At 31.2% G+C, this 19,003-nt stretch overlaps 2 protein-coding genes and 1 pseudogene across 11 annotated transcripts; 1 reads left to right on the top strand and 2 right to left on the bottom strand.

Annotated features, from left to right (window-relative positions):
* Window positions 1-4,518: 4,518 nt before the first annotated feature.
* LOC129287232 (uncharacterized) lies at window positions 4,519-10,358 on the bottom strand. Of its 5 annotated transcripts, XM_054923424.1 has the most exons (5): window positions 9,718-10,358; window positions 9,414-9,638; window positions 9,239-9,292; window positions 8,976-9,103; window positions 4,519-4,867 (listed from the first exon to the last, which is right to left on the bottom strand). In XM_054923424.1, the coding sequence occupies exons 3-5, from the start codon at window positions 9,267-9,269 to the stop codon at window positions 4,565-4,567; spliced, it is 462 nt and encodes a 153-aa protein (XP_054779399.1). In that variant the 5' UTR covers window positions 9,270-9,292; window positions 9,414-9,638; window positions 9,718-10,358; the 3' UTR covers window positions 4,519-4,564. The 5 variants fall into 5 exon arrangements, 2 of the variants coding, with proteins under 2 accessions (XP_054779399.1, XP_054779400.1); XM_054923425.1 differs by having other exon boundaries at window positions 8,976-9,100; window positions 9,414-10,358; XR_008587628.1 differs by lacking the exon at window positions 4,519-4,867 and adding an exon at window positions 5,900-6,041 and having other exon boundaries at window positions 9,196-9,292; window positions 9,414-10,358.
* A 2,472-nt stretch (window positions 10,359-12,830) lies between these two features.
* On the top strand, window positions 12,831-15,509 carry LOC129287248 (uncharacterized). Of its 6 annotated transcripts, none has more exons than XM_054923439.1 (8): window positions 12,831-12,983; window positions 13,094-13,185; window positions 13,439-13,469; window positions 13,581-13,708; window positions 15,008-15,033; window positions 15,138-15,193; window positions 15,273-15,336; window positions 15,444-15,486. In XM_054923439.1, exons 1-7 carry the CDS (start codon window positions 12,943-12,945, stop codon window positions 15,325-15,327), a joined length of 429 nt encoding a protein of 142 aa, XP_054779414.1. In that variant the 5' UTR covers window positions 12,831-12,942; the 3' UTR covers window positions 15,328-15,336; window positions 15,444-15,486. The 6 variants fall into 6 exon arrangements, with proteins under 6 accessions (XP_054779414.1, XP_054779415.1, XP_054779413.1 ...); XM_054923443.1 differs by adding an exon at window positions 13,286-13,352 and having other exon boundaries at window positions 12,933-12,983; window positions 15,273-15,509; XM_054923442.1 differs by adding an exon at window positions 13,286-13,352 and having other exon boundaries at window positions 12,950-12,983; window positions 13,083-13,185; window positions 15,273-15,509.
* Window positions 15,510-18,090: 2,581 nt separating this feature from the next.
* The window catches only part of LOC129286571 (zinc finger CCCH domain-containing protein 48-like), a 3,226-nt pseudogene continuing 2,313 nt past the window's right edge, over window positions 18,091-19,003 (bottom strand).

Genomic DNA, 19,003 nt, shown 5'->3' with positions numbered 1-19,003 from the left:
GTTTGCATCTTCCTTGTCTTGGACAAGATATCAATCATAGCAAGATTATTGATGTGTTTCAAAATACTTGTTTTGTAACATTATATACATATATTCAATTCCAATTATGAAATTGCCGTGTGGGGCATCAACAATTCTGGTTCTAAAGATTGTAGAGATTCATTCCTATTTGTATTCTATCATTGTACAATCTCTATAGATTTATATTAATTACTAGTTTTGGTTCTCTCTATAGATGAATTCTGTTCGTGTTCCTCACCCAACTTTTAATTGGAGCACAATTCTCCCATTGCCTTGTGAAATCTCTTACATCTGAATTTTAACTTTACAAATTGTAACGAAAGTAAAAGCTCCAATAATATCATCATTATGCTAATCAATCGTATTTAGTTTTTAAAATATTTATACTTCGGTAGGTAGGTCCCACTCCAGTTTCCACGGCTGCGAAAGATTTAATAATAAAGCTTTCCAGAAGGATGTCTATTGCCTAGTCTCTTTTTTTTTTAAAAAAAAAAACAAAGCAGAACAAAAAAAAAAAGTTTTGTGAAACCAATATGTTTGCACACGCGTGCTTTTATCTGTGTAGAAAAAAAAATTAGAAAAAGATGTTCATAGCATATGTTTGAATATAAAAAGGGAAGTTATAGAATAGAAATAAGGGAAAAAAAATTTTTCGGTGATGCCAATCATTAACATTCATGTCTTAATTTTATGTAATTGATTCACATACTTTAGCTTATGTTGCACTTTTGATTTTAATTTCATTTTTTTTATTATGACACCAGCAGATTAAAATATGCACAAGCACCGGAAAAAATAAAATAAAATTCACTGCCACTTTCGTGTGTGTGTGTGTGTGTGTGTGTGTGTTGTATAGGGTGTGCTTTGTGTTGGGTTAGTTGGCCTTCCATCCCATAAAAAAAAAAAAAAATTACCCTCTCTCAAGCGTAATATTAATTTAAAATTAATAAGTATCTTATATCTTAAACTTTTAAAATGTACAAAAATTTCATTTAATTTCTAAATTTAGAGTGCATGAAGTGTCACTATTGTCTTTATTTTTGTAGTTGTGAGGCCCCAATCGCATGTTAATATAGCTTTCATGTTGACCCTTAAAAATAATAGTTGTTTTCTCCAAACTTAATGGCAAAATTTCAAACACTCAGGATTTAGAAATTAAGAGAAATTTTTATATATTTTAAAAATTTAGAATCTAAGATGTTATTCACACAATAGTTTAGGGTATAGGATGTTCATTAACCCTTAATTTTATATATGTTAGTTTTTTTATTAGACTGTTTGGAAAAAATACATTTCATGAATAAATTATTATTATAAAAATTGAGTAATTATCAAAATAAATTTATTTTTATTATTTAACTTGCATATAATATTGGTTAATAATAGCTTAAGTACATCAAGCATGTAGTTATTAAATTTTTTATTAAATGTATAAAAAATAATATGACTTAACTTTATATTTTATATTTTTTAAAAAATCATATAATTTTAAATGATTCATATCATATGAGTTTTTCCGTATTATAAAATTATTTTAATATAGTCTTTATTCTAAATATAAAAAAATTATACATACTCATGTATGTATTTAATTATTTTTTATTGACATTAGGCCCCCTTCTTTCTTATCCTTGTTCTGCCTCTAGGGGCTGTCTTGACTCTTATTAATCTAACCCTTTAAGCCCTGTTTGGTATGTAGATCTCAATTTAAAAGATTGAAATTGGGATTGAAATTGGAGATGAAGTTTTAAAATTATATTTGGTATGGAGTAATATTAGGAGGGAATACTTACTTTTATTTTATTTTATAATTAAACAAAAATATAAAATTAGTATATTACCCCTCAAAATATAAATTGAATATTTATGTCATTATCATCAGAACACTTCCCTCCCCCTAAAACAAAACGTCCATGGCCGCAAAAGAAATGCTTTCATTGGTTATCCTCATCGTCTTCTTCCTCTTCTTGTTGCTCTTCTCCCTCAAAAAGAACACCCATGGCTGCACAAGAGAACCTCATTGCCGCCCTCTCCTCTATTTTTTTTCCTTCTAGTTTGAATTAAGAAATGAGAACGACAAGGATGTAGATGACGGTGAAATTGATGACGGTGGCAAGATTTGGTGGCCGTAGCTCGAGCTCAAATCAATTTTGCAAATGAGGTCGTCGATTGTTCTCCTCCTTCTCTCATCTTCAATGTCCTCCTTCTCCCTACAAATCTGACAATGACATTGGTGGATGGAAGACTGGTAAGGGCAGAGGAGACAATAGCATTACTTGCGCTAAAAGGAGGGCAAGGGCAAAGAGACGACATTGAGACGAAGGAAGAGTAGGGAGAGGGAAGGAGATGATGGAGAGATAATAGGGGTAATTTAGTTTAAAAATAATCAATCTTGAGATTGATTTTCCAATATCATGGGGTAGTGGTATTGAGTAATCCCACTTAGATGGGATTGGTATTGGGATTAAAATTCCCATTCCTTCATACCAAACATGAAAATGGAATTATTTAATATCAATCCCAATCCCACTTTCTCATTCCTTCTTACAAACATAGTATTAAGGTTTTACAAGGGAAGGAGAGAATATGATTTAAATTTAAATAATTGTTTCAACATATAATATAAAACATTATCAATTTTTTTAATTATGTTAATATATAATTTAAATTTAAATAATTGTATCATTTTTATATATTGTTTCAAAAAAAAAATAAATCAAAAATTTCAACAAAACAATTTTACTGGCTAAAACCTGAGCCAATTGTTAACTTGTTTATAAGGATTGAATGAACTCTTTTAGTTAAATATATTTAAAAAAAAAACCCCGACCTTGAGAAAATACAAGCCTCGATGGTAATAACATTGTTCACGGCTCTGTTTAGTAGTTTTTTATTGTTGAAAGTGTTCATTATATTATGCAATCAAAATTCAAAATAGAGTAAGCACAATCTCGGCTTATGTTCTTCCAACCCAGATTCTCTCTCGTCATCAGGGAAAACCCAAAGAAGGAATCTACGAATGTCAAAATATATACGACAACTTTAAATGTATTTTGTTGTCCCAAAATATAAAAAAAATTTAATAAAATTAAGATTTTCTTAATGATAATTTCTTATTATTATCCTTCAAATGATTAGAGAATTGAAATAATTATAATGTAATAATTAAATGTGTAGATTTAAAGTGATATTAAATTAATGGTATTTTTAAAAGAGATGAATATGCAACTTAAACCCTGAATTATAGGTTTATGGATGATTTGAACATTAATTTTTAGATGGTACATCTTGAATTTTAAAAATTAAAGTTAAGATAATTTTACACGATCATTAAATGTTCGTCAAAATAGAATCTAATATGCAATTTTTTCAAATGAGGATAGGAGGGAGAGAGGGGTGAGTAAAATTTGATAAAAATTATACATTATGCCTCAATTTTTTTTTTAAAAAAAAAACTAATGGATGTTTGTTGAAACTTAATGATAGGGGCGAAATTACTCTAACTTTAATTCTTAAAAGTTTAGAATGTATCTTTTAAAAGTTTAATATTCAAATCGTCTCTAAACTTATAGTTTAAGTTTAAATTGCATATTAACCTTTTTAAAAGTTTATATTTTAATTCAAAAAATAAATTTGTAAAGTTTTATTATTGATTTTTATTAGTATGTGCAATTTTTTTCACTTCTTTTATTGGGAGAATCATATCTAAAGATATGATAAAAAAAATATTTGCAAATGATGATCAATATGAAACGAATTGTTATTAAAATAATAACATGAATTTGTATTCTTTTGAATGAAATTTATTATTTGTTTTTATTTGTAAATAAGTTTTTTTTGCTAGGTTTTGGTTGTAATTCTCACTTTATAACATGAACTTGTATTTTCCATCAGCTTTCATCATCAAGTATCATCATTGCTATAGTCCAAAAGGCCTAATGGCTCATTTGGTAGTAAAGAATTGGGAGAGAAGTAAAAGTAAGGCCATGTTTGGTATTTTAAAATTATGAGTAAGGAAATGAAACCAGACATGAAATTGTTTAGTTGACTTGTTTGGTATGCTGGAATTGCTTTTTTTGAAGGAATCTGACTTCATCAAAATTGATGGAATCCAATTCCATTGTAGAAACCATGAAAATGACAAACCCAACATGAAATTAGCTTATATGTCATTAAAAAAATAAAATAAAAGGTATTTTAAGCTTTAAAAGTACATTCTTTATTTTTTTAATTGCTAAGTTTTTCATTAAAAAAAATAAAATAAAGGATGTTTTTATTTTTTATTTTAAATACATATGCTAATTAAAATTATATTATGATTTCATGTTCATATCAAACACACTTTCAAAACTCAATTCAATTTTAATTCTGATTTTGATTTTAATTTCAATTCTAATTTCAATTCTATTAAAAGCTTTTCTCTTATGGCAAATGAGACCTACAAGTAAAAACCAATGAATTTTTATATTTGGTTTTCATGAATTGAGTTCTCCTGAGGAGTGGGTTACATAGAATCTAATGGAACTGATTCTTTGGCGAGACCCTAAGAATTGGGTTCCTCCCTTATTTTCTCCTCCATTTTACCATCTTTGCCCTCAATCTCTCTTTTGCCATTTTCCCAGCTCACGATGAATGACCCAGTCTCCTCCCTCCTTCCCGAACGACGGCTACCTTCCTCTTCTCTTCGAATGATGGCTATCTTTCTCTTGACCTCTCCAATTCCATTATCTAACCTTGTTCCATCTGCAATGACTCCATCGACGACTCCCTCCCTTGGGAAATCTCTATCTATCGCAGACTTAGAAATCTTATTGGATTTGCTTCTTCGAAAACTAGAAATTACTCCCTGTGCGTTGCACGGGAAGAAAAACTTTAAGAACAATTTAACCATTTTTTCCTCCCATACAAATGAGACAAAAATATTACATTTCATAAAAAAGCCAACATATATGCAATTGTTAATTTATAATACAGTACACGGAAATTCATAAACAGAATTGCATTTTTGATTAACTTAAATTACCATAATACATAACTTGGCATATCAATTTTAGTTTAACATGTACAATAACAAAATGGACTACAATGCCTCCTCCTCTTGTTAGGTCTTAGAAAATCTCCTTATAAACAATGTTTATAGTTTTAGACTTTAGTTGTTTATCACTATCATGTGTCAAAATCTTAAGACCATCCATGGTCTTCACTCTAGAAAGAGCAACATGTAATTGACCGTGAGTGAAAGCAGGTTTTGGCAAGTACAAGCCAACATAACTTAGTGATTGACTTTGACTTTTATTGATAGTCATTGCAAATGAAAGAGTGATGGGAAATTATTGTCTTTGCATGCGAAACGCCCATTTGCTCTTAAAGATTCATATCCATTCTATAGATGAAAACTTTTTTATCTCACTTTCATCATCAATTTTGCTTTGAGAATTTATTGAGAATTAAGAATATTTTAAATTAAGTCATCTGTGGAACCAACAATTATGATAAATTTGACTTAGCATGTATTATGATCAACTTGAATATTGCATCTGAACATAACCATTAATTTTAAAGTTACAAGATTGTAATAGATAGATTTTTAAAATACAGTGACAATGAATGGCCTTAAATTTTTTGGACATTATTTATATGAATTTTGGTAAGCATTTGTATGAGCACATGGAGAAGCTATAATGAGAATAATTTATATGAGAATCTAATTTTCTTATTTCATTGATACTCAATTAACTCAACAGAGAATCGTTGAGGAAAATATGACTAATTATTTATACAAAATTGTATCAGCAATTGTAGGAGCACATGCAAAAATAACATGATGTGCATGACATGTCCTCTATTAATAAGTAATTTATATTGGATACATTACTTACATGACGCAAACCTAAATGAGTCCTTATGAAATATGAGTTCTTGCCTTTAATTATGCATGTATACTTTTGATTGTTGACCCACACATCAATCAAAGTTGCACCATTGCATAGAACACAAATAGCTGATTTGACACTATGTTTCTGTAAAGTGAAAAAAGAAAGCGAAATATAAATGAAGAGAACGTTGGTTTCTCAAAACCAAAGCCTGAAGATAGGAAATTCAGTGTACATATATGAAACTAACACAAAATAAGAAACAGGTGCATTTAATAAAGCAATACTTCAGGCAACCACACAGGCTTTAAACATGAAGAATATTCCTAGTATTGTGTTTGATATCTTACGGTCTGACCAAATTATTATGAGAGACTAGACCGAAAGCATGCATGAAGAAGATCCCCGAAGTGCTAAGCCATGTCAAATGAATATGGTGTGAGAAACAATGGCTCTTGAAAACAAAAGTGGAAAGCAAGTCTCATCCAAGGACAGCATATGAGCCGCGAAAACAAAAAAAGAAACATGTTCAGAGAATCAAAAAAATATGGAAATTACCTTCTTGATGACATAACTCAGTATTATTATTTGAAGCAAAAATATATATGGTAATGAAATTATCCTCAAACGTGAAATAACCTTAACATCATCGGTCAACACGTAAAAAGCCTGATAACAAAACATGCATACCACTAATGGTGGCAGGATGAGTTGTCTAGAACTGTAAATGATGCACAGTGACAGGATAGAATATCAAACACCACACGCAAAGTATCAAGGACGGTGAAAGAATTTTCACAAGAAGAACATGACAGCAAAACTTCTATTGAAAAAGTCAAGTAAAGTAGCGCGGTCAATCTTTAACCTTCTAGGATCTTATACTCACTTATAAGATATACAGCCTTGTGCTACGTGTTAGGAAAAGTTAGCTATAAGCAATATTGGTGTATATATTAGTTTTACGTTCATAAGAGAAAATAAATGTTGTTCTCCCATTAAAATGATAGGAGCGCAAATATCTGTTAAAGGCATTTAGGCAAGATACTCTGAGAAGTCAGTTTGCTTTCTGAAGCAATGCTAGTAGATAGGTATATGAGAAAAAACCTAGACGAATGATATACGAAGACTACGAGTAGCAGATTTCCATGCCATTATGCCACCTTTGTTTATTGTTGTGAAGAATTATATGTCTATCTACATCCCATGGTGCATGCATGGCACTACAAAATTAATGGTGTAGAAAAAGCAGATCAAAGTGTGAAAAAAAAATCGATTCCCTCTACAGAGTTTGCCTTGAAATAAAAAGAATTATGAAGTAAACTTTATACTCTATGTCGTCGTAGGACAGACTTTACAGTAGGTAGGCACTGCATTTTACTATATCTATACAAGTGGTATTAATGAAGTAAGTCAGCATAAGTGAAGATCTTTATCACTATATCCATATAAGTTTGGCCAACAAAGAAAGCTAGTTCAATAAAGCCTTTTTTTAATAATATTCGTGTGTACGAACAAAGAGGCTTAAACCCAATAGTGATAATGATTAGTCACAATCAAATTGTGCAACAGGTTGTAAATAAATAAATGTGAGACCATTTTCCTTATCAACTCTACAAAAATTCAATTTCATATAATTCACTTGTCAACCTTGTTAAAACAAATAATTTTGAGCAATAAGGAACCCGCTCCAATCTGCAAGTTTTTTTTTTTAGAAAAACTGTGTGTGAGAGAATGTCTTAAGCCCAAAAATGATAATGAGAACGAATGAACTCATTGTCAGCAACCAAATTTTTATACCATTTTTCTTTTCTAGACAATAATTTTTAAACAAATATTATCGATTACTAATTTATCTATAAAGGTACAATTTGAATGTATGTAAAAAAAAAAAGACGTGATGTGACTATTCCTTACAAATCCATTCTTGATATAATTTTGAGCTGTGAAATTTGACCATTTCCGTGATCTATGTTTTCTATTAAATACAAACACACACACACATTCCACATATTCCTAGCTTAGACCTTTTTTGTATCTTATGTCTCAATTAAACACATACATACATACATATGTTTCGCATATTAATGGCTTTGAAATGAAATTAATGTGAATGCACTTTGTTAATTCCTCATATATATCTGGATAATATTTTTGGCTTTATTGAAATAATAACTAAATGCTCCACTCTATTAATTTCACGTGGCAAATGTTTGGACAGATTGTTAATTATAAAACTATTATTTCAAATTTGCTTGGCATGGTTCATTAATGAATAGTCATTTCATTTTTTTTTTCCTGCAAACAATATCAATTGAATTAATTATCTGTAAAAATGATAATGAGTAGTCATTATCATTTTTACAGATCAGTCATTATCAGATGGATGTTAAGTTTTCATTGAAATTAGGCACTTGCTTCTTGCTTCTTTTCAATATTTTTTAAAAGAAATATTATCATTCAGATGCATTGAAGAAAACCAATTCATGGCTAGAGATGCTCAGAAATTGGTACGTCTTTTTTAAACAATAAAAAAAAATCCGCTGCTATTCTTTAAAATTGGTGGATATAAAACAGAGGGTTAAAATTTCATGGAGATAGCAGTTCTATTTTTTAAATAGAGATGATGAGATATACCATCTCTGTTAACACATACAGGCTTCGCCAACCAAGAAAAGCAAGTCCGATCCAAATTTCAACATTATCGAAAAAAGGAACATCAAATATGTACATAAGTCCAGCTATAACAAAAAAAAAACATTGAGCTATTGCACGATCCATAAGCACAGATGGTTTGAAATGGATTTTAAAGCCAACATCTATTGGTATGTACGGTATCTGAATATGACTTCTATACCCCTCACATGATATGGCAACCTCTACTAACCTTCGCCTACAAGACCCTTCGAACATCATGAAGTTTTAGGAATTTGTGGGTCCAAATATACCTTCGTTACATTAGCAAAATTCGTGAGGGAGGTCAGTCTTGCGAAAATGGAAGAGAAGGATTCAGGAATAATGAACCAAAGGCATAGTTAATTATAAAACTACAAGTGATCTTTTTCCATATGTAGAATACCTTACCGGAGTCTCTCTTGACAAGAGCGTAGTGAACAACCACAATGAGGTCAGGCTTATCTTTCTTCTCTCCAAAACTGGTCCACGCAGCAATTGCAGGATCACCAAACAGAGTGCACTCGAGCTTATCGCTGCTGAAAATGGAAAGATACAATCTTTCATGTCCAAAGCTCCATAGGATGTTAATAGAAAAATGTTAAAACTATTCCTGAAAGAGATACTTAACCGACTGTCCTCCACTACAAATTCCAGCCCCCAGGTCAGCATACCTCCATCTTCATACCAATCGTATATAACCATCTCTTTCAAGAAACCACAAACATCTGCATCAGAGAATTAACAGAGTAATTTCACAGAAGTGACATTGTTGATACAGTGAAGGAAACAGAAAAAATTAAATGAATGTACTAATCGCGTGCTCACAACTCAACCCACCACTCATACCTGAGTTCCCGAACAGGCTTCACCTTGAAGCAATGGGAAGGAATGAATTACAGAGTGCTCCACCATCTCGGTGCGCTCGTCCAACTCCAAGTGAATCTTTCGATGCACTCCAAGACCTTCAGACCTAACTGAAAAAGTGAATATAGTAGGTCTTTGTCTCTTCAAGCCTATTACAAACCTCCTAATGTTGGCATCTCCAAAAACAGAGATTGATCATGCATGTCCCTTGGAAAGGTGAAGATTTTTAAATGCAAGTGAGGATATTTGATTAACATGACTAAAAAAGGATGGCGAAACAACTCACTGCAGGGTCGAATACATTGGAATCCACAGATGGAACCCTCTTTGGCCACCCCATATCTCTGTCATACACGTCAAAGTTTGTCCTCAAGTAAGCCCCATCCACCTTCACGAAGATCCTATAGTCACCAGAGGAAGGCCCTAAAGCATCGAGACTGGCAAAGTCCCCGAAATCCATCTCCATTCTTGCGTGCATAAGCTTGGTGAAGAAGAACAAAGAAAGCTCACACAAAACAAAGAAAAGCATTGTCCAAAAAGTTATAGAGCGTCTCTTCTATTTACACAAAACGAATGGTGCATTTAATGGATTTAACAAACCTCTATGTATGGGTGTAAATAAACCAAAAGACCTGACTTCCTAATATGAATAGACAAAACAAATGAAAGACAATAAAAGACGTTCATCTTCCTTTATGAACACAAGCATTAATAACAGCCATCTTGCACAAAGAATGAACGACTTTGATCCTTCTATTTGTTTGAAGAAAATGAACATGCGTTGATTATATTTAAACTTGCATTCATAACCCCCCCGAGATCGAAGAAACTAATGGATTGCATCCCAAAAATGGGTAGCCATGTTGAAGCATTAACACCACTTCAAGTGGATCTTTGTTAAGAACATGCGACTCCACGAAAGTGAAAGACGGCTCCACCGATGTGCAATATGAGAGAATAACAGAGACAGGTTATAGTGCTGTTATCTATGTATCTTCTTCATTCATATTGTATTGTAGAACAAAGCATTAAACATGAAGCCCCAAAAATTTTAAATGGCTAACCCTAGCCATTTTTGTAGCCGGCACTGCTCACAAAGCCGTTTTCCTTAGACAGCTTGATGACAACGACATCTTACCTCAAGAGCCGGTTATTAAAGCATGGCTGGGTGGAACTACTTTCTGGTATATATTGATAGTGGTGATGATTGGTGAGGTAGCGATGCAAAGCTTCTTCAATGATGATAATGGCTTTCAGTCTCCGGCGATGAGGATGGAGCTTCTTTGATCCGGCTCTTCAATATACTTCATCAATCTTCTTGGTAGGATTTCTTTTTTGGATTTGATTTCTGGACTATTCTTGGTGCCAGTGGCGCTCAATCTGACTACAATGATGGATGGTTGCCCTGGGAGACGATGGAGAGGATGCTTTTTTAAAAAAAAAAATTTATGAATATTTTAATCTTTTCAAAATATAACTATATTTATTAATTTTTTTATTTTACTTTTTTTTATGACAAATATATTTTTAAACTTCATTTTCATCTCTACCTGTGCCAATTTTACTTTCATTTCTATTAAAAGAGCATTTTTGAAAAAATTGTCCGCCAATAATAATTTTAAAAAAATGAATTTCCTTGATATACCTTCTCTCTTAGTAACCATCTCACCTACAAATAGAGTTAATAATATCTCAACCAACCAATCCAAAAGAAAAAAAAAAGTTGAGTTTTAAAAAAAAAAAGGTTTCATTTATATGTGAGATGATTTTGGCTTGCTTTATATAGTTTGAACCCGTTGATTGGCCCACTTATTTTTTAAAAAAAGATAAAAGTTTCAAAATCATTTTCTTAATTCTCATACCCTAATTATTATTCAAATTAATAAAATAATTCAAATTATGTGTTTATTATATATTGCTATTATTACTTATCACATTTAATTAGTTGAGATATTTTTAAATTCATGACCAATCAATTGCATTAGTATAATATGTATTCAATCAAAGACTTTTTCACAATTTAATTTGAGTGAAATATTTTTAAGTAGGCATGAGCAATATAGCCATATATTTTTTTGAATTATGAGTTACTATGCTATTAAGTTGAGGACAAATCCTAACTTTTTTTTTTCTTTTATTGTCTTGTTATTACATTTTGCTTCAATTAACTTATAATTTCTTAGCTAGCCTAAAAAAAAAGGTTAGCTTGCTAACTTTTACTCAAATTAATGTTAAATTTAATTTTGCTTCTACGTGTTAATTATATTTTCATGTTTAATTGCATAATGCTAATAATTAATGATAGAAAAAACTTCTAACATTATGATGAATTTATAATTTTTAAAATTTTAAAAAATATACAGAAAAAACATAACTTTTAATCCATATACTTTGCACGTGATTTGCTATTAGTTTCTACACTTTATTTTGATATTCTAAATCCCTATAGTTTTTTTCGTCTACAGTTTAGGTTTCTACACTTTTAGAGGAGTGTTGACGTAACGGTATTAATTATGCTGATGTGGACAATAACACTATTAATTATATAATGATGTGTTAGTTAGTGACTGTCATGTATTTTTTCTGAGGAAGAAAAAAGCTAATGTGTACTTCACCCAATCTTTATTATAAGATATTTTCAATTGTTTCATGAATTTTAAGAAAAGTTAATTTTTTATATAATAAAAAATGATATGTATTTTTGTTTTTACCCTAAACTTTAAATAATGATACAACTATATTAAATACTTTTACATTAATCAAGAAAGAGTAAAATTAAAAAAAATTGTTCAATTATTACAAAATATCTTATACTTTGGATAAAACTTTTTTTCTAGAATATATCCTGTAAATAGGACCCAAGGGAGTTTTTTTTTTTAATAATTAGAAAGTAAAAAAATTGTCAGAACTTCAAACTTGAATGATATATTTTATACACATTAAAAAATAATAAACCATCATGAACCTAACCCTAAATCTAATTTGGTGCACACAATTGTAAGAAAGGTACCATGAAATATAAAATTATAATAAACTTAAAAATAGACATATGATATTTTCTTGTAGTCTTAAATCTTAGTTATATATATATATATAATAATAATTATTAAAAATGCACATAAATTTTTTTTCTCCAAAAAAATACACATTAGTCACTAACTGATATGTCATCATATAATTAACATTACTATTGTGTACATTAGCATAATTAATATTGTTAATATCATATTAATACTTCTCTAAAAATGTAAGGATTTAAAGTTTAAATGGAGAAACTGGAGAAATTGATAATACTACAAATAAAGTGTAGGACTGATAGTAAATCCAATTGAAAGTTACGTTTTTTTCAAATATATATAAAAACATTTTATCGTGGCACCAACTCACTGCAGCCTACATCCCGCAGCACTAAACCCGCTGCGAGCCAGCACTACCTACAGATTCACGCACCAGGTACAAAGTTCAAGCTTCTCTGCCACTCACCAAGAGGAAAGCGAAGCCAATCACCGCAATGGGAGCCGATGTTCAGCGCGTCACCTCCGCAAGCGTCGAGTTTAGTTTCTTTCAACCCTTCTTTACTTTGGCCAAAAAAAAAAAAAACCTTATTTACTCTCTCTCATTCTCTTATCCTGTATTACCGGCGCATTTTAGCACTATTCCAGGTCGACGGCCTCATTGTGTCCGCGGTTGGACCGGGCCTTCTCGTCCTTGTTGGCCCCCACGATTCCGATTCCGATGCCGACGCTGACTACATGTACTTGAGTACTTCTACCCCTATCTTCAATTTTTAAGCGGAATTTATAATTTATGGTTTGGGTAGTCACTTTTTTTTTTTGGGTCTGCTTTGCTTTCAGAAGTCGTAAAGTCTTGAATGTGAGATTGTTCCCCAATGAAAGTACAGGCAAAGGATGGGACCAAAGTGTAATTTATTTCATTGTCAAATGTTAGATATCAGTTGTGGAGGTTGCTTTGACCGTTTGTGTAATTGGGCTTATCTTAATTTGCAGGTAATGCAGATGCATTATCAAGTTCTATTAGGTACTGGAATTATGTTTGCTAATTCGATTTTTCTTAATTATTAACGAAGAACAAAGTGGGAAGGACTTTATTTGTTATTTTACTAAACGAGTAATATTGGTTTTGTGACAGTGACTCAGTGGGTCAATTTACCTTGTATGGATTACTTAAGGGAAACAAGCCAGGTTTTCAGCGAACTCCTTTTATGCTTCTTTGGTTGATAGATTCAAGGAATGCCTGTAACACTGACGCAATAAAAGGTAAGTTTCAATTGTATTTCACCTATCAGCCGAAGGCACCTATTTCTTCTTCTTCTTCTTCTTCTTGTACGGAGAGGCATTTTTGTTTGTTGCTCGTTCGTTTGTTCATTCATGGTTAAGAAATAGCAACCTGGCGTTTACCTTTGTTGTAATTAACAAACTCCAACTTTATAAGGAAATGAAATGTTGCACTTTGAGTATGATGATTCATGGATTTGCTCATAAGTACCTTCCGTAAGGTTGAGTACACTTTTAGCTTATACCTTGTATATGTTGTTATAACCCAACGGAAAATTGGCATAAACAAAGTGATCTGGAGAAGATGTGTAAATCGATAAATGGTGCAAATTTCGCCATCTTTGGAATGCCGCAAGTCTCTCACCTTTTCCCAATGTAGAACATGGGGGTCTTATTATCTCTCAAAACAATTGATATTCCCATCACGACTCATGGTATTAACAGAATTTTTCTGGTAGTGAAGATTAGCAATTTAGCATAGCCTAGTATAGCCACCAAATCTCCCACTACATAGTTATCAGTCTCATTGTTTAGCAAATTGATGCAGAATTATTTCACTTTTCCTTCGTTCCATTCACTACCGAGGATGTTAGCTCCAATCTAGCCAACTAGCATTGACAAAAATGAAAGAATCTGTCTGATACTGGAGAGGAGAAGAGAGAGGGATTTGGGTGGACAACAGAATTCTCATGAATGCTTTGAATCTTGATGGTAGTAACTACTCTTGTTTGCCAACTCAGTGCAAACCCAGATAATTCTATTTTGTTAAGATACCATAGTATTCCCAATTATTAATGACTGTTCATTCATTATTTAATTTATAGATTAATGACCACAGTGTTCCATAACAGTTGTAATTTTAATTCATTCTCGTCAATGTCTTCTTTTGTGGCTTATAAAAAGTATCAAAGGAATGCCAACCAAATTTTTTCTTCGCCTCAACCAAATAAGCTATTGTTAATTGAAAATTTTTGCTATTTCCATTGTCTTTTACATCTGGGATTAACCACTGACGGAAACCCATAATTCATCTTGCCACTTTACTAATTATAAAGGAACAGACGGTGAGGCTACAGTTATCATGACGAGTGGTCAATTCTGTTGTGTTGTATAATTTGATAGACATCGATTCATTGGAAAGCTTCTTCTCTCTATTTAGATTGAATTCTCTTTAAGGAGCCTTGGTGATGTGTGTGCCCCTTTCCTTGAATGCATCTTGTAAATCTGTTGAACTTAATGCTATGTCATGTTCTGATTTTAAGATGCTTCATATTCTTGCAGATGGAGTTTTTGGAGCGATGATGAAGGTAAGCTTATGTCCGTCCAATTTCTTTTTAATGATGAATGCGTCGGGTGTTGATGTCTAACGGCTACACATGTTAACTGTCCTCATATTTGTGATGGTGAGAAGGTCAGTTTGGTTAATGATGGACCAGTAACAATGCAGCTTGATTCACAATCACCAGAGTGAGTAGAATCTTGGTTAAAAGTGTTTGCGTTCGGGATTATAAAAATAACAGCTCCATTGACAATTCCATCAATTCAGGAATTCAGTTGATGCCATGCCACAGAATCTTGATGTAGTGGTTGGCCGGCTTTGATGGAGAAAGGTGTGAATTTTTACCCTTAAACTATGAAGTAGAGTTTGGATCCTGTTTTGCCAAACTAATATTTTTTCCTTATCTCTAAGAAGAGCATCATTTTCTTCCTCTGGTAGATTACTAGATTTCTTGATTTTGGCTTTACCGGCATTGGCTTGGAGTCATACGCCAATGATGCTGTATTGTGCGTACATGGAATTCTGAAGTCTCTGTTAGGAAATCTGTTATAGCTGTGCCCTTATGTTTACACTTGAACAACAGAACAAGACATTAAGCCTGTTTAATCTCAAATTTATTTTAAGCCTGTAAAGTTGAGATATTTTAAAATTTTGGATTAAATTTAGACTTTAAAATATGTGTTTCTATTTTAAAATTATTATTTATTTTAATTATTTTGAATTTTAGAGCATTATAATTTGTATTTTAGATAATGAATATGTAACATTACAATGTGAAACTTAATTTTTAAAAATTAAAGGGAAAATAGCAATTAGGGACTCCTTATGGCCATTAATTACAATTATGGCATAAATTATTGAAATCTCAATAATGTATTATGGTCTTTATTTGAAATTAAAAACATACATGAGTTTATAAAATTACCATGAACTTGAAAAATAAAGAAATGATTGTTGATGAGAATATTATTAATCTCAGTTGGAAAACTAATGAACAATAGTTGGGAATGGATTGTTTCTAAGTATGAAACTAAAATTTATTTATGAAGCTTTTCAATGGCACTTGTGAATATATAATAGTCACTAAAAATTTATCAAAAATCACTTTTGAATATGATCCAATGACTTGTAAATTTTTATGTTTGTTATTGTATAGATAGATCACTTGAAAAATAAAGAAATGACATTGTTTAAATTACCATTATGAGATTGAAGTATTGTTAAGTTTAGTTGGAAAACCCATTGACAATAGATTGTTTCCCAATATGAGATTAAAATTCACTTTCGAAACTTTTCAAGGACATTTGTGAGTATACAATAGTCATCTGAAAATTTATTAAAGTCACTTCTATGGATATTTTATACTATTTGCATTTTTTAATTTCAAGTAAGAATCATGGTTCATTATTATAATTGTAATTAATGATCATTGGGGGTCCCTAATTGTCATTTTCCCAAAATTAAAATTGAAAAAACAAATAAACGGTCTCCTAGGTCCAGTTGTTTTCGTTTCTTGACTTTATGTTTAAAGTTATTTCAGTAGCAACTTTTTTTTTTAATTGTTTATTACCCTTCTACTTCTCCACAATGTAAGTAAATACATACTCCCTCCGGTCTTATTTATAAGACAATTATAAGTAATTTTTTGGTCTAAAATATATAATACTTTGTAACAATTAAACTACTTTTTTCAAATTACCCTTATTAATTAGTATGAAGGTATTTAATATAATTGTATTATCATTCAAAGCTAGTGTAAAAATGAAAGTATAATTTTTTTATGATACCAAAGAAAAACTAACTTTTCTTAAAATTTGTGAAATTGTTGAAAGTATCCTATAATAAAGACTGAAGAGAGTATAATTTATTTTATTGCACAAATTATTATGTTTTATATGTTGAAAATATAAGCATCAAATTATTTTTTAAAAAATATATTACTATGCATAAATTAAAATTTTTAGAAATAAAAAAAATATGTTGGGTGGCATGCCAACTATTTTAGAATTTTTGTAATTAATAATTTGTAATTTTATTGCATGTTTTGCATATATATATATATATATATATTTTATTATAGGTTCCATATCATCATTCATTTTTTTTAAAAAAAATCCTATAAGTTGAGACATATTATTTTCTATGAAGCTTTCCTTATATGGATATATATTTACATTTTATTATTTATTTTGTAAAACATAAAATATTATCTATCTTTCTTCTTTTGTTTATATTATTATTTAATTGGTCAAATTTGAGTATTGTTAAGTTTAATGGAAGGTAATTTTTCTCTCAATTATATTTTCTATATTTACATGGGCTTGACCTTTATGAAATTCATGGATTATCAATTTTGAAATATCCATTCCCATTTTTTTTAACTATAGATCCCACATTCATCTTTTTTTTTTTTCATGGGAGAATGATTGATAAATCCTTTAAGACAGGAAAATCACAATTTGATCTCGCGAAATATAATAATGACAATAAGGTTTTAAAAGATTTTTTTGAGATTAAATTTATGTGTAAAATTACTTTAGTACCCTTTTGCAAAATTGGTAAACACATTATAATTAGTCTCAGTAGGATAGGTCATTGTATGGAAGCATAGGTAAGGAATTGTCTGTATATGGTTGGATAGGACTCATAAATAGTTTTAAACTGGTCGTGAGCCAAATTTGCTTCTATTTGCTATAGTTGTTTTCTTACTTTAGAAATTTCATTTTCTTTTCTGAATACTCTAATCCAGTATATCCTTCCTTAATAAATCTGCAGAGTTTTGTATCCAAGTTTTTTTCTTGTTACAGAGTCCTTGATATAGATTATTTACCCGATCATCAATTTGATTAACCTATCAAGGCAGGCTTTCTATTGTTGTTGTTAAATGATCATGTTTTGAATTGATTTTGTGTGAGACCCTGTTTTGGATGACAACATTCTAAGAACTACTAGTTTAAAGCTTCCTCTATAGGGGAGACCGGCTTAGGAGTGCCTTGAGGACTAACTTTGTTTGTGATATGAAATGTCTGCTAGTGACCTTTATATCTTGTCATCTATTTTTCGCTCAATGGGGGGAAAATTTTCCTCATAGGGTCTTATCATGCAATACAAGGCAAGGCACAAACTTGTGCAAGCAGTAGAGTTGGGATGACAGGTTGTGGCTTCTCCTCCAAGGGAGAAGGTCTTTGTCGCCAAGTTGCTTGAAGAGTTCAAAGAGAGTACTCCTTTTAGTAGGAGAATTTGGAGGGCCCACCCATTTTCTATTTGTAATATGTCTAAGACCATAGTCATCATCATCATCCTTTGGTGGATGCTTGTGCTTGGATGGAGATCTAGGTTGCTTAAGCTTTCTAGTTCTTCTTTTAGAACTAAAATCTTCTTCATCATCATAATAATTCCATAGATGGTAATCACAACTAGGGTCATATATTTTTAGGGCACAATCTCAAATAAAATGACCATTAATATAGGAGACATAAACTAGTTTGGCCTCTAAGGTAAACCACTCAATTGAAAGGTCTCTTTCTTTCTAATGAAAGCTATGGCTATTAACAGTGTTTTTCTAGAGATCTAGTTTGGATCTTGAGTTTCAAGCTTTTTGAAAATTGATTTGATAGTACCATCTTGAAGTATGTAAAGTGTAGGGGATTCTATGGTGTGAACATCCCCTAGACATGAAATTGTTTTTCATAGTTGTTTGATCCATTCCAGCGGCATCCTTTGAGCAAGTTCTTCTTGGGCTGATGTCTTAGAATTTGGATGATCGATGAGTCACTTGGATTGTTTGCAACTATATACAAGACATCTTTGGTTGTGTTGGGAAAGTTATGGTCAAATGAATGATCTTGAAGTTTGAAAATCATCTGGTGATGGAGGGTGGCCATAATAGCTTCTTGTTGTTGTTCAGCTTCATGAATTTGGGTTTAAACTTTTAGTCTAGTAGAGAGAGTGGGCTCTGTGATCTTGATGTTAAAATTGGGGGCTTTGGTGAGAACTGC

The sequence above is a fragment of the Prosopis cineraria genome, unplaced genomic scaffold, assembly GCF_029017545.1.
Source record: "Prosopis cineraria cultivar Desert tree isolate PC_DT_omini unplaced genomic scaffold, ASM2901754v1 PC11, whole genome shotgun sequence".
In the NCBI taxonomy this organism is placed as follows: Eukaryota; Viridiplantae; Streptophyta; class Magnoliopsida; order Fabales; family Fabaceae; genus Prosopis; species Prosopis cineraria.
The sequence above is the reverse complement of the archived record's forward strand: the minus strand, read 5'-3'. Positions and strand labels throughout refer to the sequence as shown.